This window comes from Camelina sativa, chromosome 15 (genome assembly GCF_030686135.1).
Source record: "Camelina sativa cultivar CO46 ecotype springtype chromosome 15, ASM3068613v1".
NCBI lineage: Eukaryota > Viridiplantae > Streptophyta > Magnoliopsida > Brassicales > Brassicaceae > Camelina > Camelina sativa.
This window is the reverse complement of record NC_141894.1, coordinates 15,681,296-15,701,066: the sequence shown is the minus strand read 5'-3', so window position 1 is coordinate 15,701,066 and position 19,771 is coordinate 15,681,296. Positions and strand designations below refer to the sequence as shown.

Below are 19,771 nucleotides of genomic sequence, written 5' to 3'. Positions count from 1 at the left end.
TATATTAATTTGATTGGTTACCTATTTTTACTGAGGTGTCAGCTCCAGAATTCTCTAAAATGTTGAAATGTCATCAACTGAAGAAAAACACATTGTAGTTTTATTGTATTGATATTTTCAGACTTTCAGTGAGACACGATTTAGTTACGTTAGTTAATAAACTAAAATAATTTGTTTACCAATTGAAAAAAGACAAGGTAGCAATAAGCCGAAGTTTATTAAAAGAATTGGTTATTAATTAGATCAAAAGTGGTTCTATGTTTAAGAGTTAAAAAGACTCTTGGCTAATTATCACTTATGAGTAATTGGAGTTCTGAGTTGTGACTATACTGACTGAAGTTAATAATAGTAAAGACTTGTATTTATTCTATAAGAAGTCAAGATAGTATATGAGATTATAAGCTTTCGTTAGCTTATATGCATCCTATGTATCATCTAACTGTAGATATCGAGAAATCATCAAAGTGTCTTTTCTTGAATGTGAATGTGTTTTTCGTTTTGATGTCTGCGTTTTGATAACTGTCTGTGGCATGTGATATTCTAGCCGCCAGGTATATGTATGCGAGAAGATTTGGAAAGGATTTACCTGGAAATAGCAAAGTATGTAAGAATCTTTTACTTGTACATGTAGATTGTGTTTCTTCTGTTACAAGTTTCGATAGTTGATGGTCCTTAATTACCTTAGAGTTGAAGTTCAGCTTTAAACTTGTCAGTGTGTTTACTTCTCCCTGTTCGTTTCTAGAGAGTGCTTGCTACACCTTTTAGAGTTTGGCATTGTAGTAGTATATGTAACATATCCTGGTAGAGTACTATAGAATGGGGTTGCAAAAGGAAGTGTTAGTGCGCAATGAGGAATGTCTTGTTGTGAATTGTCTGTGGTTTGATCACAGGCTAGTTGTAGCCTTGATTGAGAAATTCTGATGAAATAATCCGTTTGTAGATGCTTCAAATGGAATTATTTGTTGACTGTCAGAGTTTTAGAATCTCGTGTATGGTCTTGATTTCCTTACCATGCAGCATTTTTCTTTGCCCCCGTTTTTTTTTTTTTTTTTTTAACAAGTGTGCTTACAGAACTTTTGATCTTTGCAGCCAAATAGGTTTAATAGGTTCTGCAGCCAGACAGCCACAACTCTTCTCGTTTGGTGTTATTGCTCATGTTTAGTTTGCTGAAACTTGGAACAATCATGGAAACCTCAAATTTGTTATTAACAGAAGGGCATGTAAAATTATTTGTATTGTTATTAGTTATCTCATTAGAATTTAGCACCGGCTCACTACAAAAAAAAGGTCATTTTGTATCATTTATTTTGAATATTTGCATTACTTATAAATGATGCAAAAGAAATTTTCATCGTTTATTTAAATGATATAAAATGGGGTGATGCAAATAATTGACATCGTTTCATTAATAACTGATGCAATTATATATAATATTTGCATCGGTTGTTTTAAATGATGTTAATTTTGTGTCAATTACAAAAACATGATGTTAGTATTTGTAACGTTTTAACAAATGATGTTATTTTTTCAATCACTTATAAATAATTGATACTAACATTAGTGTCAATTTTCAGAAGTGATTTCAATATTTGTATCATTTATAGGAAATGATTTAATTAGTGTATCATTTACAATAACTGATAGGAAACATAGTATCAGTTTTACGTAAATGATGTTATTTTCATGTCAGTTTTTATAAATGATTCTGGCCATTTAAAGATTGTTGCGAGAATTATATTTTTCGTCATTTTAAGGTATTAATAAAAGACCATATTTTGATACAAATCCACATCATTTGTAAAGTGAAGGAAAAAAAACTCCCGTGTTTTAGCATATTTAGTTATTATCAGTATTTAAAAATCTAAAAAATAATTAATTAAAAACGAAAAAACATCTTTAAATTAAATTGAAAGAAATCTGAAAAACGAATTACAAAAGTAGTCCATCATAAACGAGCAAATTAAATACATAAAACATAAACAAATCAAAGTTGCATGCTAAATTGTTTTGACAAACAGATCTTGATCATTGACAAACAGATCTTGATCATTGGTACGTAGATGATGATGTCTAGCATTTGGTTGAATGCTTTAAGCATCTAGCGTTTATCATTGGCACCATCATCCAATTCCTGGAAAAAGGCATTCAATCCATTAGTTTATTATCTAAATATCTGATATCAAAGAAAGTAATATGCAAATAAATTACCCGAGGATTCGGTGGATTTGGAATGTTTGCAAAGGCTGGATTTGGTATGTTCGCAAAAGCTGTTGCAAAATTTACAGCCCATGCAGTTGCCTGAATATTTAACGTAAAACATTAGTGTTATATATCTAATTTATACTAATGCAAATAAACTTACAAAACTATTGTTATATATTAATACCTGTTCACCCGTTGAATTACCAAGTATTTGTCCAACGAATGCAGACATTGCTTTAACTTGATCTGCTAAAACTTTCATTTGTGTCCTCAGCTGGATAACTGTTTCAGAATTCTCTATCTCTTGTCCAGTTGCAGCAGTCGAGTGTCTCACTAATTTTGAAGGTGTGGGTCCACGACCAACACAACGCACTCGTCCGGAACGCTCTGGACCAAACACTTGAGCATATTCGTCATCCAATCTAGCTGTAACATTGCTCATGACTTGCGGATTTTGCTCCATCAACGTCGTAAGTGCTTTCTTTATAAAGGATACAAGGAAAAATCCAACAGACTAAAAGAACGTACCACAAGTTTTTTTCTTAAAAGTTCACTTCGAAAAAGTATTGATGAAAATTCATAGTGACTATAATAAAACGAACCGCGTGTGTTTTCGCCTCCTCTGACACAAAGGTTCCATCAGGTTTCTTGCGAGTCTCAATGAAAAATTCTGCTCGACATGGTGTTTTTCCAGTCTTGACTTTCTGCAGTAAAGAGACATGCATAAACAATGTACAAAATCAATATAATAGAATAGGTTTATATCATGACTAAGTTACTCACAATCTCGTTTCTTTTTCTTGAAAAACTCTTTCGTCCACATAAGTGAGGCATGGTATTATTTTTTTGGCTCCTTGTATTCCGCTCTTGCATTTTCTGAAGTCTCATACATTAAAAAAAAAAGAATTACTTGCATTTGATATAGACATATAAGTACATATAAATATCTGTCGAATAAACTATACCTTCCACTTTTCGGTGAACCTCTTGTGAACAAAATGAGACCATTGATTTTCAGGAATTTTCTCCGGTCGATTCCTCAAAGTTTCAATCAGATTATTTTTTTTGTGTTCTCTCCAAAGGCGTAATTTGACATCCTTGCATCGGCTACCTAGTGCACTTATTACATATGCTTTTCTCATCATAGGATCATCAAATTTGAATTTGGACTGAAATGACATAACATGAAACGAGTCATCAAGCAAAATTTAGTATTAAAACATGGCATGATTTAAAAAAGTTATAGATAAATATATGCTAGATGTTTACCTGAACTAATTCCCATGCTTTATCTTTTATATCAGGACTAACCAACCTCCAATAGTCATAGTCAATGGCTAGCAATCGCACATCAGTGCTCAATTGACCTAACCATGATCCAAGTAAACCTCCAGAATCTCCAATTGGTTGACTGGTATCAACATCGAAATGCACAATAACTTGACTATCTTGCAATTTCCAGACATCTCCAGATGTCATCAGTTTGCCTTCTATAGTTCCATCCGTATCTTGTTGATGAACACATATATATTTGAAACCAAATTGGAGTTAGTCTATAATAAACCAAATTAACTTATAAGACATTTTATAAATCGTAACAACTATTTTGATTCGAAATGAAAGCAATCATAAGAAGGAAAACAATCGTAACAACTGTTTTGATTTAAAATGAAAGCAATAAAATCGGCTAATGCAACAGTTTAAAGGAAAACAATTATTTAATGAAATTAAAGTAATGAACTTTAAATCTTACTTATGACTTCTATTTTCCATTTGTAGCTTTTACATTCTGGAGCAAGTGGAGGAGGCATGTTGTAATCTGCTTCCAGCTGCGGTAAATCATCAGGTGGTTGTGTCTCTGAATCCATGAAATCCATGATCGACCCTAAACTAGGTTAAAAAATAGAAAAGAAAACAAGTTAGCACTATAGAAACTGATTTGCAGAATATGTAAAAATTAGATTTACAAAATCAGTTTACGTCACCTTCAGATTCTCTTAGATTGCCCAGCAGTTTCTCATACTGAGATTTATTTAGTTGTAGATACTTTATATGAAGATAATTTATTCCCGCTTGGGCTAAAAATTAAGCGGGATCTGAAACCAAATGGATATATTTTTAAGAAGTATTGTTAGTGTGAGAGAAAAATAAATGAAAATTCACAAAATTTAGAACGTACGTGGTACGTGTGTAAGAGTTTGTTGTAAACTACCTAAAAGATAATCACGCACAAAAGAAAAAAATAATTAGCTCACAAAATTAAGGGAAAAAACTAGTTAACAATAAGTCTTCCTATATTCAAGGAAAGAAATACTACTTTGTTTGGGTAGTTTACCTCTGTTTTCTTTTATGTTTGATGTTTTTGTATTGATATTGATTTTTGGTCACTTTATATTTATAGTAAAATTAAAAAAAAACGGGGCAGAAGAAAAAAGTTCAACATGAATTTGTTCTAAAGAAAACGATTTTTAAGACACTTGGAGAAGAGTTTGACACTAGAGATGGAGTTGTTCAAGCAATGGAGAAAGAGAAAGAAGTTCAACATGAATTTAATCTTAACAAAACATTTTTTTTATGAAGATGACTTCACCCCGACAAAGAAACACAAAAGTCATACTAATAGATAATATGGAATTGGACGTCCTTAATTAGACAAATCTAGAAATTCTTAAAAAGCTTGTTATTGAACAATGGTTTGAAACGGTGATACCTTAGCTAGCACTCGTCATCGGAGGAAGATGGAGCATTGTCTTCTAAAGTTGATGGGCCAGCTGGAGCTGGTGGTTCACTGGTGATATCATTTTTGTCAACATCATGCTCCTCCAAAATAAAAGGAAAGCTGAGACTAGTATCGCTTAAATCCCCGTCAGAATGGAGCTGGCGCGGGTCTTTCTCTTTGGTAGAACGCTTAAAGACGAGTGCAGGAGCATATTTCTTTACGGCGCGCGTCAGTTTAGTGATGATCAAAGCCTGGCAGGCCAGTTTCTTCTCAAGGCGTGCTTGGTTCTTTTCCAGCTTAGTGATAGAGGAGTAGAACCACTTGTCTGTCTCAGTGCGCAGGGGAGCATTTACAGGTTGGTTAAGCGGTTGAGAGACAGCCGATCTCTCACTGGAGGGCTGTATGGTGTTTTTTGGAATTGACTTGCGCATCTTAGCAAAGTATTTGCTTAGCAGCAAAAGCGGTCTGTCGATAGTGGCTATATAGAAGGAACTTGGTGAAGGCGGAAATGGTGTACTGCTTGGCTTAATTGATGGAAGATGCGGGCTGGGCAACAAGAATATCTACTCATTTTCGTAAGATGCAGTGAAGCGGTAAGCAAATTGCAGAGGGTTATCAACCCATCCTCCTAAGTAATGTGTGCGCCCAAGAAAAGCAAGATCAATGCGGTTGTTCCCTTCCACAGGTGTGTGCTCCTTCAGATCAACCCCACAAGCTTCCAATATTACTGAAACAACTCCACCAATGCCAAAAACAGCTCGCTTGTTCCTGTTCTCGTAAGCATAATGCTTATATTCTACCAACTCACAAGCGAGAACTGCTCCAAGGTTTACCTTCTGCGGATCGTTGATGAATGGTGCCATCATGATATAGAACTCATCTGCTTTGACTGTGCTAGTATCTCCCCGAGAAAACATTGTGTTGGCTAACATTCGATGTGCATAACGTAAAGCAGGATGCTTGATCTGTGCTGCTTTAGAACCACCTTCATAAGCATTATGATCTGCAAATTGTGTCCATATTGGGTAAGTACTTTTGGAGGGTGTGAATCGGATCTTCTCGTAAGAAGTGAAACCAAAAGCCTTGCAAAGATCCGGAATCTTAATAGAGTACTCTTTGTCACCAATGCAGAAATCTAATATCCCAGTATCTGCTCGTGGTGTCCTTGCATCCTGAAAAGCAACTGTGACTGTTCCAAGAAACTCCTTAGTAAGCTCTTCATAAGCATTGTACTTAAACGAAATGAACTTTCGTAATCCCCATTTTCGAAAGAGCCAGTCCACATCATCGCGAATTCCCAACGCACCAAGAGTGAAATCATCGCAGTAGAGAGTCGGTACGACAACAGCTCTTTGACACGCAGCCCTATAGTTGACACCTTTAACCATCTTTGTGCCCCATTCTTTCCATGGCAGTTTTTCTTGTGGAGGTGATTCCGGAATCAGAGTTGAACCAGTTGGTTGTGCTTTCTTTCTTGCTTTACCTTTCGATCTGCTAGTTACAATCGTTTTCCTTGGGTTTGATGGTGCTCTTTTGCTTCCCTTTCTTGTGGTTGGTGTTGCTGTTTTCACCATGTTAAGGAAGTGGAAAGTCTACAACATCAAAGGCAATAAAAAGAATTCATCAAGGGGAACTATATGAGAGAATTATCCAAGGGGAACAGTTGGGGAATTATCCAATTATGCCCAAATATTTCAGCTTAAATCTCATATCTGAGGTTGATTGAAAAACAAAAGGATTACTTCAAAACTAACATGAGATCGGTTTCTAGAACATACCTGAGGAACAAAACCCAATTGTTCTGAGCTTAGAAACTTGAAGTGATGAAGAAGCGTGAAGAGCTGAAGAAGAGAAGACGATGGGGGCCGAGAATAAGGGTTTAGCTCTCTGCCTTTTTTTTTTTAGTAAAAATTAACGATTTAATAATGGTAAAATCGATTTTATGGTTCATCTTGGTTCAAACCAGTTAACAAAATTAACCAAAACATAACAAACATGTTTTGGACGCGTGAAGAGTTATAACGTCCCGATACGTTTGTCCGTTGGGAAAGAAGCGTGTGTTGTATTGGATGGATGTAAACGTTTTTTGGTCCAACACATGTGACCACTACGAGATGATCATTGATGATTTTTCCCAATACAACAATTATACTTGAACTTTTAGAAAATAGCAGCTCACGAATTAAAAATTTCACAAACGATCATAATAATTCTCAATAATCCTTAGTAGGATAAAATAAAAAACAAAACTTTGACTAAGCATGGTTAGGAAAATTAAAACAAAAGTTTGCTTAAGCATCATCATCTAAATCGCCCATATCATAAACATCTCTAGGCTGAACATGAACTGCAATATTCCAATCTTCTTGGCAAGGATGAAGTACATAATACACCATCTTTGCTTGAGAAGCCAATATGTATGGCTCATCCTCTTCTTTATCTCCCGTATGTAACAAACGTGAAAAATTCACCATAGGATGATCATATGCATCCATTTTATATCCTCGCTCTGTACGAGTATCAGCCCATTTGCACTTGAACAGAACAACTTTGAAAACTTCATAGTAGTTTAACTCTATAACTTCAACCAGATTTCCATAATAAGCTACTGTTCCTGTTATTGGGTTAGGATCACGAGAGCTGGCATAGCTCATAGTCTCAGCCGCTAAATAAACACCACTATTCTGGGTTTTCAGGTCAACATCTCTTTCTATGGTCCGGAATTTTAAACCATTGACATTGTAACCAGTATACTTCACAACTTATTCAGATGGACCCAAAGCTAAGCATCGTAAATCATCGGTTATCTCGTCAAAATCATTTACCTCTACTTTCTGTTTGATCCATTTTGCAAAATTAAGATGCATTTCTCTGTCAATGTCAATAGCACGATTCCTCTTGCTCTGATGAGATGGTTTACTCCACAGCTCACTTTTATACATCCTAGATAAACAATTAGCAGAATTTTGCTATTAAACTTCAATCAACCATAATTAAAATAAGATATTCTTGAATGAGAGAAACTTACTCTCGTAAGTGATCAAGTAGTTTACAATTGACCAATATATGTCGATGTGCTTGCTGCCACTCTACATGAGTAAGAGTATAAACCTGACCAGCTCCAACAAATCTTCCAAGGTTTGGAAAAATTAATGGAAGTTCTGAATTCGGTCTTATACTAGTATGAGGTAGAGGTCGATCATCAACACGTCCATATCGAGTAAATCGAGTCTCTATATCATTGAGATACATGGAGCAAAACGTTATACACTCATCAGCTAAATATTGCTCACATATAGAACCTTCAGGTTTAGCGCGATTCCGAACATATGATTTGAAGTGCCCTAGAGTCCTGTAGATTAGTGAAGTAAGTATGTTTTCATTTGTGGATATATATAAACATAGTATGGGAAAAATACCTCTCAATCGGATACATCCAGCGATATGGAACTGGTCCACCAAGTTTTGCTTCTTCTGTAAGATGTACTACTAAATGTACCATCACTGTTAAAAATGATGGAGGAAAAAGCATCTCCATACGACATAAAGCCAGTACAATACGGTCTTGTAATTTATCAAGCTCATCGACATCAAGAACCCTTGCAGATATATCTCTGAAAAAATGACAAAGCTCGAGAACGGCTGATGTAACATCAGCTGGTAGCAGATTCTGAATTGCGACTATCAATAAGTCTCTCATTATCACATGACAGTCATGGCTTTTTAAGCCTGATAGCTTTCGACCATTAACATCAGCACAACTTGATAAATTAGAAGCATAACCGTCAGGGAATTTTACATTCTTTAAGACACTTAAAAAAATGTCTTTCCCCTCATTTTCCAAAGTGTAACTTCCTGCTTTATACTTCCCATTATCATCAGGCCACAACTCAGAACGTATACCTAGCTCACAGAGATCTTTTCTAGCACTCAGATTATCTTTCGATTTTTTTTTGTCATCCAAAAATGTGTAAACTAGATTGTCAAACACATTCCTCTCTATGTGCATGACATCTAAGTTATGCTGCAGCTTAATGAATTCCCAATAAGACAACTCGAAAAATATACTTTTTTTTTTCCATTGCTGAGTACTACTTCCTGTAGCAGTACCACTTCGACCTCTTTTCTTTCCAACTCTAAGTAAACCATGGTTCTTACCTAGAGTGACATTAACTTGTTCTAGTTGATGAATAATTGCAGTACCTGTCAATATAACTGGTGGAGATCTGGTTTCTATCTTTCCGTCAAAATTATTTTTATTTTGACAAAAGTTATGATCTTGAGGAAGAAACCGACGATGACCCATAAAACAGTTTTTTTTCCCATGCTGTAAACGTTGTCCAGTGGCATCAAAATTGCAGTTTGGACAAGCTGATGTAGTATATGTATTCCAACCCGACAAATTTCCAAGACCAGGAAAATCACTAATTGTCCACATGATAGCTGCTCGCATGTTAAATGTTTGGTTTGTGGAAGCATCTTGCGTCTTAACCCCAACAGACCACAATTCCTTCAACTCTTTTATAAGTGGTTGCAAGTAGACATCAATATCATTACCAGGCATGTGCTTTCCAGGGATAACCATAGAGAGAATCATTGATGTTTGCTTCATTGACATCCATGGAGGAAAATTATAAGGAAATAATATCACTGGCCATATGCTATAACTAACACTCATTGTACCAAAGGGGTTAAAACCATCAGTCGCCAAACCTAGTCTGACATTTCTTGGATCAGATGCAAATTCAGGATATCTTTGATCAAATGCCTTCCAAGCCTCTCCGTCTCTTGGATGTCGAAGCTTACCATCATTGTTACTAGCTGTTGCATGCCATCTCATGTGGGTAGCAGTTTTTGATGACATGAATAAACGTTGTAGTTGTGGCTTTAGAGGAAAATAACGCAAAACCTTTGCAGGAGCTTTACTTTTTCTCTTCTTTGATCCTGCAGATCCAGTAGATGTTGCAGACCCAGCAGGTGTTGCAGACCCGTCAGGTGTTGCAGACCCATCAAGTGTTGCAGACCCAGCAGATCCTGTACTCTTTGTCTTAATCTTTTCTTTCCAACGAGATGCTTTACAAACTTTGCAGATGTTCCTTTCTGCATCTTCCCCCCAAAACAACATGCAATCATTTGGACATGCATGAATTGACTCATAGTTCAATCCTAATTTGCGAATAACCCTTTTCATGTCACTAAATGAAGTTGGCAATTTGGCATGTGTAAATGCTTCTTTCAGCAAATCAAGCACCAAAGATATCCCCTTGTCGGTAATTCCACACATACATTTGATATGGTAAAGCTTCAATATAAAAGACAACTTTGTGAACTTAGTGCATCCTGCATATAGCTCTTGATTAAAGTCAGCAAGCAACTCATCAAAACCTTCTCCTTTTTCACAATTTCCACTTGAAGTTGATGGTATATCAGTGTCCATAGGTTGCTCAGAAGATCCAGGTTCATATCCACCATCAATATTTGTAGTACTATCTGGAAAAAGATCATTTAAGAGAGTCGAAGTTGAATCTACTTCAGCCGGAGCAATATCATAAGCTACTCTTGCATTACCTGTGACACATATATCCTCACCGTGTAGTACCCAATGTGTGTAAGAACTTAAAAAGCCATAGTGCATCAAATCACCATCAATATCTTCTCTCGACTTATATTTCAACAGATAACAACAGTTACATGGACATTTCATCATGGTTGCTGTTGATGTACCAAATGCAAAGTCCAAAAAACCTTTCACCCCTGATATGTAATCTTGAGATAAACGTGGTTTCTTTATCCGTGACTTATCCATCAAACCTAAAAAAAATAGATTAATCTAGTCTGTAAGCTTTAGAAATTAATCAATCAACCATTAATCAATCAACGAATGAAAATCAAAAGGATTATTTCAAAATTAATCATGAGATTTGAGTTTCTAGAACATACCTTAGATTGTGTTAGACAAGAGGAACAAAACCCGATTGTTCTTCTACAATAATTCTTAGTTTAGAAACTTGAATAAGTTTGCACAAAAAAAAGAAAAAAACTTTGAAAAGATGAAGAAGCGTGAAGAGCTGAAGAAGAAGACGATGGGGGAAGTGGGGTTCTCTATGCCTTTTTTTAATAACTAATAATTGTCAATCGATTGTTTGTTCAAAAAAAAAAAAAAAAAAAAAAAAAAAATTGTCAATCGATTTTGAGGATATCTGATTTTGTTTTAGAAAACCAATATATTTGTATATAAATTCTTTTAATATAATTAATTTTAACTTCAGTTTTATATTGACGTAAATTTTAAATCGTTTAAAAAGTGATTTTACCAGAAATAAATAAATACATCACTTATTTAAATGATGTAAATTTATATTTTATATCAATTCTAAAAAAATGATACAATCTTACAAAAAGTAAATCAGTTTTAACTAAATGATGTTAAATTAGATAATTATAACATCACTTATAATTAATTGATGTTATGTCATATATATTTGCTTCACTTGTAAATAAACAATTTAAAAATAAATCATTTACTTGTGTGATGCAATTTATATGATACAATACATCTAATATTTTGTAGTGGCTGTTTCTTCTTCTTTATACATGATAGATATTAGTTGTGTTTGATTATTTGTACTCTCAAATTTTTTATTTGTTCTTTCACTTTTACAAATGAGAATATGGAAACTTAAAAAACAGAATAAGCCCAATAAAACCAACAACTACATATTTGCTCTTCTTTACAAGCAAAGAGTTTAAAAGAGTTACTGACGAAAGAAGATCATTAGAGTAGAGTATTAAGAGGAAGACACTAATTAGGCTGGGGACGAGGGAGACGTTGCATCCAACGAGGGAGAACAAACTGGGAAAAGAGGAGATGGTTAGGACCAGAAAATGGTATTGCTACCATATTGTGCATCTGCATATACTCACTGCACCCGTTAAAACTCAAGATGAAACCATCCATACACTTGTTGCTATTGTCTGCAGTTTCCTCCTGAAGCCTAAACGCATGTGTCCTCAAGTTAAACAAGATCAGCATATTGTTGCCCCTGCTCCACAAGTAGATGATCTCAGAGTTCAAAGGATGCATCACCACAGGAAAATAATCGATACCTAACTCGATCACAGACGCCAAGCTGACTTCCCAAAAGAGCTGCCACTGATCCTCAGGAGCATTAATGCTACTAATGTACGTGACCAGCCTCCAAACACGTAATGTTAGGTTTCCATTCTCACGGAACTCGTTGAAATACACAATAGACCCTTCCGAGGTCGTGATGGTTTTCCTAAAACGTGATAAGTTATGAAGTTCTCCATTATCTGGGAAGTCTACGATACTACACAATCTATCATCATGACCACCATAGAAATCGTAGGCTACAAAAGAACTGATCTTGTCGTGAATCCAGTGAAGAATCCCATTCAAAGCAATTGACTTGTGCGTACCGTACCAGACTAAAGAATCAATACAAGTCACATTTCGTGTTTCCCACGTCCCTGTATCAGATGAGTAAATCGCAAAATCGACATTAGCAGCTTGGCGAGTGATCAACCACACAACCTTGTAACTCAAAACGATACCACTCTGCATCCTCGTAACCAATCCACTGTCGCTGAAACGATCGTAGGTCCGTAATCTCTCAAGATCTTGCAAAGAGAGGAAAGGAGGGAGAGGGATTCAAAACCATTCTTGAAACAGAGTGTTTCCAACGTAATACATAGGAGTTCCATCGGTAGCTTCTGTGTAAAGCAAGACCAATCCATCGGTGCAAGCCAAGACTAATAGCTTCTTGATTGCTCTCTCGACCAAGAAACTCACCAAAGATCCCGGAGAACGAGTAAGTCCCCATGTTTTGCATCCATGATGACCAATGATTTCAAGTGTCAGCTTGTTAGGTTGCATCTGAATGATTGACCACGAGATTGAAGAAGATGAGTTGCGAGAGATGAAGTAATCTCTGAAGAAGTCTGAATCGATCAGAAGTTTCCATCTTCTGCTCGTTGATCTGAATCTTGCGATGCTCTTCAATGGTAATCGCGCCAAGACTTCCTCCACCATTTCTTGAATATCCATTTTTGGGTTTTGTGTTCTCGACTTATTCTTCTTCTTCTTCTTCGGTTTAGGTTATATATAATCGGTTCTTGCAGAAACACACACCGAACCAATGAAATGAAAAAGCTCCAAAGACAATTTTTCCAATAAATTACAACTTATTATTTGCTATTCTGAACAAGTATTTAATAATCGAAGAACTTGAAATAATAGAGATTCATGTCTTTTTGTTTATGAAAAATATAAAAGATATATTAAACAAATAATTATTTCTCGTGAATTTACATACATTTATATCGACAATATATTATATGATAATTTCCTATGCAGACAAATATATTTAGATATTTAAAATTATTAATTATTAATTATTTCTAAAAATATCTTTAAAAATATATTTTGGCGAAACAAGAGAATCTTAAATTGTCCTGAAAGTCTATTTGCAAAGGTTATGAAGGCTAGATACTTTCCGGATGTCTCGGTTCTAGATGCAATGGCTAAAAAACAACAGTCATATGGATGGTCTTTGATTTTAACTGGTCTGAAGCTATTAAAAAAAGGTGTTAGAGTTATAGTAGGAGATGGTTCGACTATTCGTGTTAACGTTGATACTGTTATTGTTTCACATCCTCCACGTCCGGTCAGTTCGGTTGATCCCAATTATAATGGTATGCTGTCTACATTTATTCACTCGGCAGACAACACAAAGTCATGGAATACTCAGACCATCGTTAACTTTATTAAACCAACTGATGTCCAAGGATTAACCCAAATATACATTCCTCAGTCATGTTCGAGAGACAAAATAGTTTGGCATTATAACTCTTCTGGTGAGTATACTATTCGTTCAGGGTATTGGCTTGCTACACATGATCCTACCAATTTAGTTCCTGCTCCAGATATACCCCATGGCTCAATTGATCTGAAAAACTGGTTATGGAAACTTCAAATTTTGCCTAAGATCAAACATTTTCTTTGGAATGTTTTATCTAAATCTCTTGGTACAGCAACTAGACTCATTTCTCATGGAGTCAAGATTGATAAAATGTGTCAACGTTGCAAACAATCGGATGAAACGATTAATCATACATTATTCACTTGTCCATCAGCACAGTTGGTTTGGGATTTGGTGAATATACCAACACAATCTCCATTTCATGTCTCAGACCATGAGCTAAATGTTGCCTCTTTGTTTAACATTTATAATGATCAATCGATCTCAAGAGAACAAAATCTGCTACCTCTTTGGCTCATTTGGAATATTTGGAAAGATCGTAATAATTACATTTTCAATAATATCTTAGCAGATCATCACCGGACTTTGTCTCAATCCAAAGCAGAGGCCTTTGAGTGGCTCCAATCTCTATCTTTTCAACCTCAACATTTGTCTTCGGCTGTACACACGCAGAACCCTCATTGGGTGAGACCTTTATCACCAATGGTAAAATGCAACTTTGATGTAAGCTACATGGCAAATACAAAACCAACAATAGGAGGATGGATTGTTCGAAATAATGAAGGTATGGCTACACATTGGGGATCAAGTGTACTAAGGGCAGCAAATAACTCTTTGGAAGGTGAAGCAGAGGCTCTGTTATTGGCCATTCAACAAACTGCTAATCTTGGGATACATGAATGTATGTTTTGAAGGAGATTGTAAAATTTTGATGGATTGCCTCTCTGGTTCGTTAGTAGATATCTCAATTCACAGTCTAATCCAAGATATTAAGCTCTGCTCAAGATTGTTTAGTGAAGTTCAATTTTCCTTTATTCATCGTACCAATAATGAGTTTGCTCATTTATTGGCAAAAAATGGTTGTAATAACTTAGATTTTTATTCTGATTGTTCTAATCTATGCTGCACCGAGACGGGTACTGGAACGGGAATCGGGTACGGGAACGGGAATGGGAAACGGCGAAGTAAATTTTTAGGAATACGGGTACGGCAGGGGTATGTCAATAAAAATACCTATAGTATGCAAATATATAAGAAACCACACATATATAAGACTCTACATAAAAAAATTACAAGTATGTATTACTATCCTCTATACTTGTGTATATGCCCAAGACTGATTCTAGCTTACGTTTCATGGTTATCCATCAAACACTAAGCTCTAAACATATTTGAAATAAAAGAGATGAGGACTAAACAGAGGATATAGGAATTAGTGAACATGTATAGTAATGTCAAATCTTAAGAAATCAAACTTTAATGATATTTCCTATTTTTTTATGTTTTATTTGGAGGAAAGATAAGTGAATAAGTCGTCGAAACGTTTCCGAAACCCTATTACCGCCGTCCCCGCCCTGTTAGAAACGTCTTGGAGACGTTTTTTTGCCGTTTCCGTGCCGTACCCGTACCCGGGACGTTTCTAATACGGGAGACGTCATCAAACTGCCGTCCCCGTGCATCATAGGTTCTAATCCTCCAATTGGGTTGATGGAACCGTTGTATTTGGACAGATTTTATTCTGAATAAATTACCTTTGCTGAATTTTTTTTTTTGATTTTACGCTGAGGAATCCTTCCATTAATCTATACTAGTATTTTTGCAGCAGTTTTTGCTCAAAAATAATTTTTGGAAAGTTTTTACATTTAATGCATTGACTTTAATATTAGTTACCAAAATTTCAAAATTAATTATAGGTAAGATTTTTAAAAATAAGGAAATATTTTTACCTCATTCAAACATAAATATATGATTCCATTTCATTTTTTATTTGAATTAATATTTAAATTATCTTGAATTATTCTATAATACATTTCGTTAATAAAAAGTTGTGATTTTTTCCTGCATATGATGTAATACAAAAATTTTAAAACGGACATATATTACTCAATAGATGAATTAAAAAATACGGGTATAATATTCCACATCGTCTAAAAAAAATTAGACAATGGTTCAGAGTCATACTATAAAAGAGACCAAAATGATTCCGAATACAAATGAGTAGAAAACTTGATTTATCATGCATTCAAACTTTAAAAACTTTTATTTGGTTTATTCCGGTTCTTTATTTTAAAGATTTTTAAAAGATTAAATATGAAAAATATTTAAAACTTTTAAAAAGTTAAATATGATAAATATTATACCGTAGATACACAATAAATATTAAAAGTTAAGATGATATAGTGTGAGTTAAAATATCTCGGGACAAGGTTATATAGTGGGACGGGTTTTATCGATATTTATATAAACTAAAAAATATCATTAATTCGGTGTTACAAGGATAAAACATCATTTCATTATTTTGTTAACATTGTCGGTATTAGACAATAGACATATCTAATTAAATTGATTAAATAAATATTATGTAAAAAAAGAAACTATATTGTGGTATTATATGGTTTATTTAACAATTATTATATAATTATAACATATTTAACCAACAAATACAACTTATAATTTAAATATTTTAGTTATAAATAATTTTGCTCCGCGGTGTACTGCGTATCCTAATCTAGTAATTTCATTATATAGTGAATACTGAATACTGAATAGTCAATCTTTTAAAAAACAACTACTAATATTCATTAAAACTCAATTTCTAAAATTGAAATTACCATCTCATTTATTACAATTTTTTTAATTTTGTTTAAATTTTCTTTCACTCCTTCTCCCTCAAATTTTCAGTTCCAGTCAAGTGGCAATTTCTTTTTGTCCCATTCCCATCCCCTCGTTCTCCTCTTGCCCATTTGCTCCTTGTCTCGTAGCGGTCAATCATCTACCTTCGTCTAGTAACTCCATCTTAGACTGTCGGTCTCACAAGGGCGTAAAGATCCAATCTTTTATATGGTGAAGAGACTATACCATTTCTTATGTAGGAGGAGGTATCATCGAAAATGGTGATTCAGATTCATGGAGTTGGATCCAAGTGTTTTGACTCAAAGACTCAAACATGGAAGCTAAATTGGGGGTGTGTACCTAGGAGCTCATGTCTTGAAGAAGGTACGTAAGTTTCATCTGATGGTTGGAAAAAATGGTCTGGCTTATGATCCAAATGAAGTTTGATGGGTCTTGGTCCAAGGAGATATGGCTCAGAATGGGACTCGCTCTTATTGCACCATAGAGAATGTTTTTGTGAGATTGCTAAGATCTAACGTGAGAGATTGTGGAAGAAATTTGGGGGAAGGGTTAGGTTGGAGTACCTAAGTTTGCTCAGTTTTGGAGGTGAGATTTGGGGGAAGGTTGAGCTGCTTGATATGCTGTTCTTCAAGTCCCCTACTCGTATTACTTGGTGAAGGTTATTGCTGCTACTCTTTGATGAATGACGTAGGAAAATAGATTTGAAGATCATGATCATCTTTAGGGATTGTAGGTATCTTTATGTTTCTTGTTTTTTAAGCTGAATGGATAGCTATAACCATCATGGCATCATCATATTTCACTTGTAAACCTTGAACGGTTAGCTATTTTTGTGCTGCTAAAACGCTTATGAAACACTGTTTTGATTAAATAGAAAGGTTCAATACCATAATGGTGCATGTATGTAGTATTTGTCTCACAAGCTTTGAACATGAAGATTGTATTACTAATATATAAGATTTTGATTGGTAACATAGTAAAGCGGTGGAATCATATGAAAAAAAAAAGTCGATTTCTTCACAAATTAGACAGAGAGATTCAAACTCAAAAAGAGAAGACATTAAGTAGGTTGAGGACGAGGGAGACGTTGTAGCCAACGAGGGAGAACATACTGTGAAAAGAGGAGATTAACAAGACCAGTTGATGATCTCAGTGGGATATAGTACCTCTGCATATACTCGCTGCACTCGTTAAAACTCAAGATGCAACCATCCATACACTTATTGCTATTGTCTGCGGTTTCCTCGTGAAGACTAAACGCATGTGTCCTCAAGTTAAACAAGATCAGCATATTCTTGCTAATGCTCCACAAGTAGATGATCTCAGAGTTCAAAGGATGCATCACCACCAAAGAACTCGATCAAAGGCTCCAAGCTGACTTCCCAAAAGAGCTGCCACGCCTCAGGATCAACATCGGTGTACGTGACCAGCCTCCAAACCTGTAATGTGCGGTTTCCATTCTCACCGAACTCGTTGAAATACACAATAGACCCTTCCGAGGTCGTGATGGTTCTCGTAAAACGCGATAACCCCTCAACTTCTCCAGTATCTGGGAAATCTACGATACTACACAATATATCATCATGATCTCCATAGAAATCGTAGGCTAAAATAGAACGGGTGCCACTGCCATCCCTGTGAAAAATCCAGTGAAGAATCCCATTCAAAGCAATTGACTTGTGCGAACCAAACAAGAGTATAAAATCAAGACAAGTCACGTGTCGAGTTTCCCACGTCCCTGTATCAGATGAGTAAATCGCAAAACCGACTTTAGTACCACCATGACTCATCACGAACACTACCTTGTAACTCACAACAATACCACTCTGCATCTTCGTAACCAATCCACTGTCACCGGATAGCCCGCGGTTCCTTAATATCTTAAGATCTTGCAAAGAGAGGAAAGGAGGGAGAGGGATTCGAAACCATTCTTGAAACAGAGGGTTTCCAACGTAATACATAGGAGTTCCATCGGTAGCTTTTGCGTAAAGCAACACCAATCCATCGGTGCAAGTCAAGACTTGTAGATTCTTGATTGCTCTCTCGACGAGGCAACTCATTAAAGATCCCGGAGAACGAGTAAGTCCCCATGTTTTGCATCCATGATGACCAATGATTTCAAGTGTCAGTTTGTGAGGTCGCATCTGAATGATTGACCACGTGACTGAAGAAGATGAGTTGCGAAAGATGAAGTAATCTCTGAAGAAATCTGAATCGATCAGAAGTTTCCATCCTTTGCTCGTTGATCTGAATCTTGCAATGCTCTTAAGTGGTAATCGCGCCAAGACTTCCATTACTATTTCTTGAATATCCATTTTTTGGGTTTCCAAGTTTTCTTCTTCTTCTTCGGTTATGATTTATATGATGTACTCCAAAACCGATAAAACTCCAAAAACAATTTTTGAATATTGAAATCACCAAATTAAGTACAATTAATTAGTTATTGTTTTGGACACCCAAACAAGATCAAGTTTTTGATATGAATATATTGAAATTACAATTTGAGATTAATATACCAATCAATAAAATTTGTTGTTCTGCATAAGTCTAAAAGTTAAGATATGATCTGCTACCTACAAGTGAGCATTTGCGACGAGACGATTATTATTTATTCTCTGAGAGATAGTGTTAGCAAAGGAATCCCTCCTATCTTATTATATATAGCTTGATGTCAAAATTATTCATTAACAAGATCTTGACATGTGTTACTTGTATCGATAATATGTTAACATGTGTCATGTTAATTATCGATAATATGTTGACATATGTCATGTTAATTATTAATTTGATAAAACATTAAAAAACTAAAACAAGTAAAAGTTCTAAACCTATTGTAAAAAAAGAAATCTACTAACTATCAATATTTGTTTATTTTTTCTTTTTTAATATTTTTACATATCTAAATTATCTAAGACTCATATATCATCTTACTCATTAACAAGATCGTGACAAGTGTTACTTGTATCGATAATATGTTGACATGTGTCATGTTAATAATAAAATTACTAAAACATTAAAAAAACTAAAAATTTAAAAGTAAAAGTTCTAAAACTATTGTAAAAAAAAATCTACTAACTATCAATATTTGTTTATTGTTTCTTTTTTAATATTTTATATATCTAAATTATCTAAGACTCATATATCATCTTGGTTATAATTTTCAATTTTTATTTTTATTAAGTCAAATTAACTTGATGTCAAAGTTATTCATTAA

General features: G+C 34.9%; 3 protein-coding genes and 2 pseudogenes across 9 annotated transcripts; 1 reads left to right on the top strand and 4 right to left on the bottom strand.

Moving 5' to 3' along the window:
* Positions 1–1,876: 1,876 nt before the first annotated feature.
* Positions 1,877–6,912, bottom strand: LOC104746957 (uncharacterized). 6 transcript variants are annotated; one of them, XM_019236490.2, is made up of 10 exons: positions 4,913–6,513; positions 4,188–4,298; positions 3,956–4,087; positions 3,472–3,710; positions 3,168–3,371; positions 2,986–3,078; positions 2,805–2,906; positions 2,387–2,683; positions 2,209–2,298; positions 1,877–2,131 (listed from the first exon to the last, which is right to left on the bottom strand). In XM_019236490.2, exons 3-10 carry the CDS (start codon positions 4,077–4,079, stop codon positions 2,099–2,101), a joined length of 1,182 nt encoding a protein of 393 aa, XP_019092035.1. In that variant the 5' UTR covers positions 4,080–4,087; positions 4,188–4,298; positions 4,913–6,513; the 3' UTR covers positions 1,877–2,098. The 6 variants fall into 6 exon arrangements, 4 of the variants coding, with proteins under 4 accessions (XP_019092035.1, XP_010466817.1, XP_010466818.1 ...); XM_010468515.3 differs by having other exon boundaries at positions 3,956–4,092; positions 4,913–6,127; XM_010468516.3 differs by lacking the exon at positions 4,188–4,298 and having other exon boundaries at positions 4,913–6,252.
* Positions 6,913–7,079: 167 nt separating this feature from the next.
* On the bottom strand, positions 7,080–11,035 carry LOC104746956 (uncharacterized). 2 transcript variants are annotated; one of them, XM_087489466.1, is made up of 5 exons: positions 10,862–11,006; positions 10,490–10,732; positions 8,341–10,411; positions 7,950–8,273; positions 7,080–7,864 (listed from the first exon to the last, which is right to left on the bottom strand). In XM_087489466.1, exons 2-5 carry the CDS (start codon positions 10,725–10,727, stop codon positions 7,684–7,686), a joined length of 2,814 nt encoding a protein of 937 aa, XP_087345592.1. In that variant the 5' UTR covers positions 10,728–10,732; positions 10,862–11,006; the 3' UTR covers positions 7,080–7,683. The 2 variants fall into 2 exon arrangements, with proteins under 2 accessions (XP_087345592.1, XP_010466813.2); XM_010468511.3 differs by having other exon boundaries at positions 8,341–10,732; positions 10,862–11,035.
* Positions 11,036–11,722: 687 nt separating this feature from the next.
* On the bottom strand, positions 11,723–12,989 carry LOC104746955 (putative F-box protein At3g23950 pseudogene; annotated as a pseudogene).
* Positions 12,990–13,419: 430 nt separating this feature from the next.
* On the top strand, positions 13,420–17,124 carry LOC147926695 (uncharacterized). The gene is made up of 4 exons (XM_087487167.1): positions 13,420–14,605; positions 14,799–14,908; positions 16,797–16,920; positions 17,000–17,124. The coding sequence occupies exons 1-4, from the start codon at positions 13,420–13,422 to the stop codon at positions 17,122–17,124; spliced, it is 1,545 nt and encodes a 514-aa protein (XP_087343293.1).
* A 423-nt stretch (positions 17,125–17,547) lies between these two features.
* Positions 17,548–19,155, bottom strand: LOC104748524 (putative F-box protein At3g23950 pseudogene; annotated as a pseudogene).
* Between the last annotated feature and the right edge of the window lie 616 nt (positions 19,156–19,771).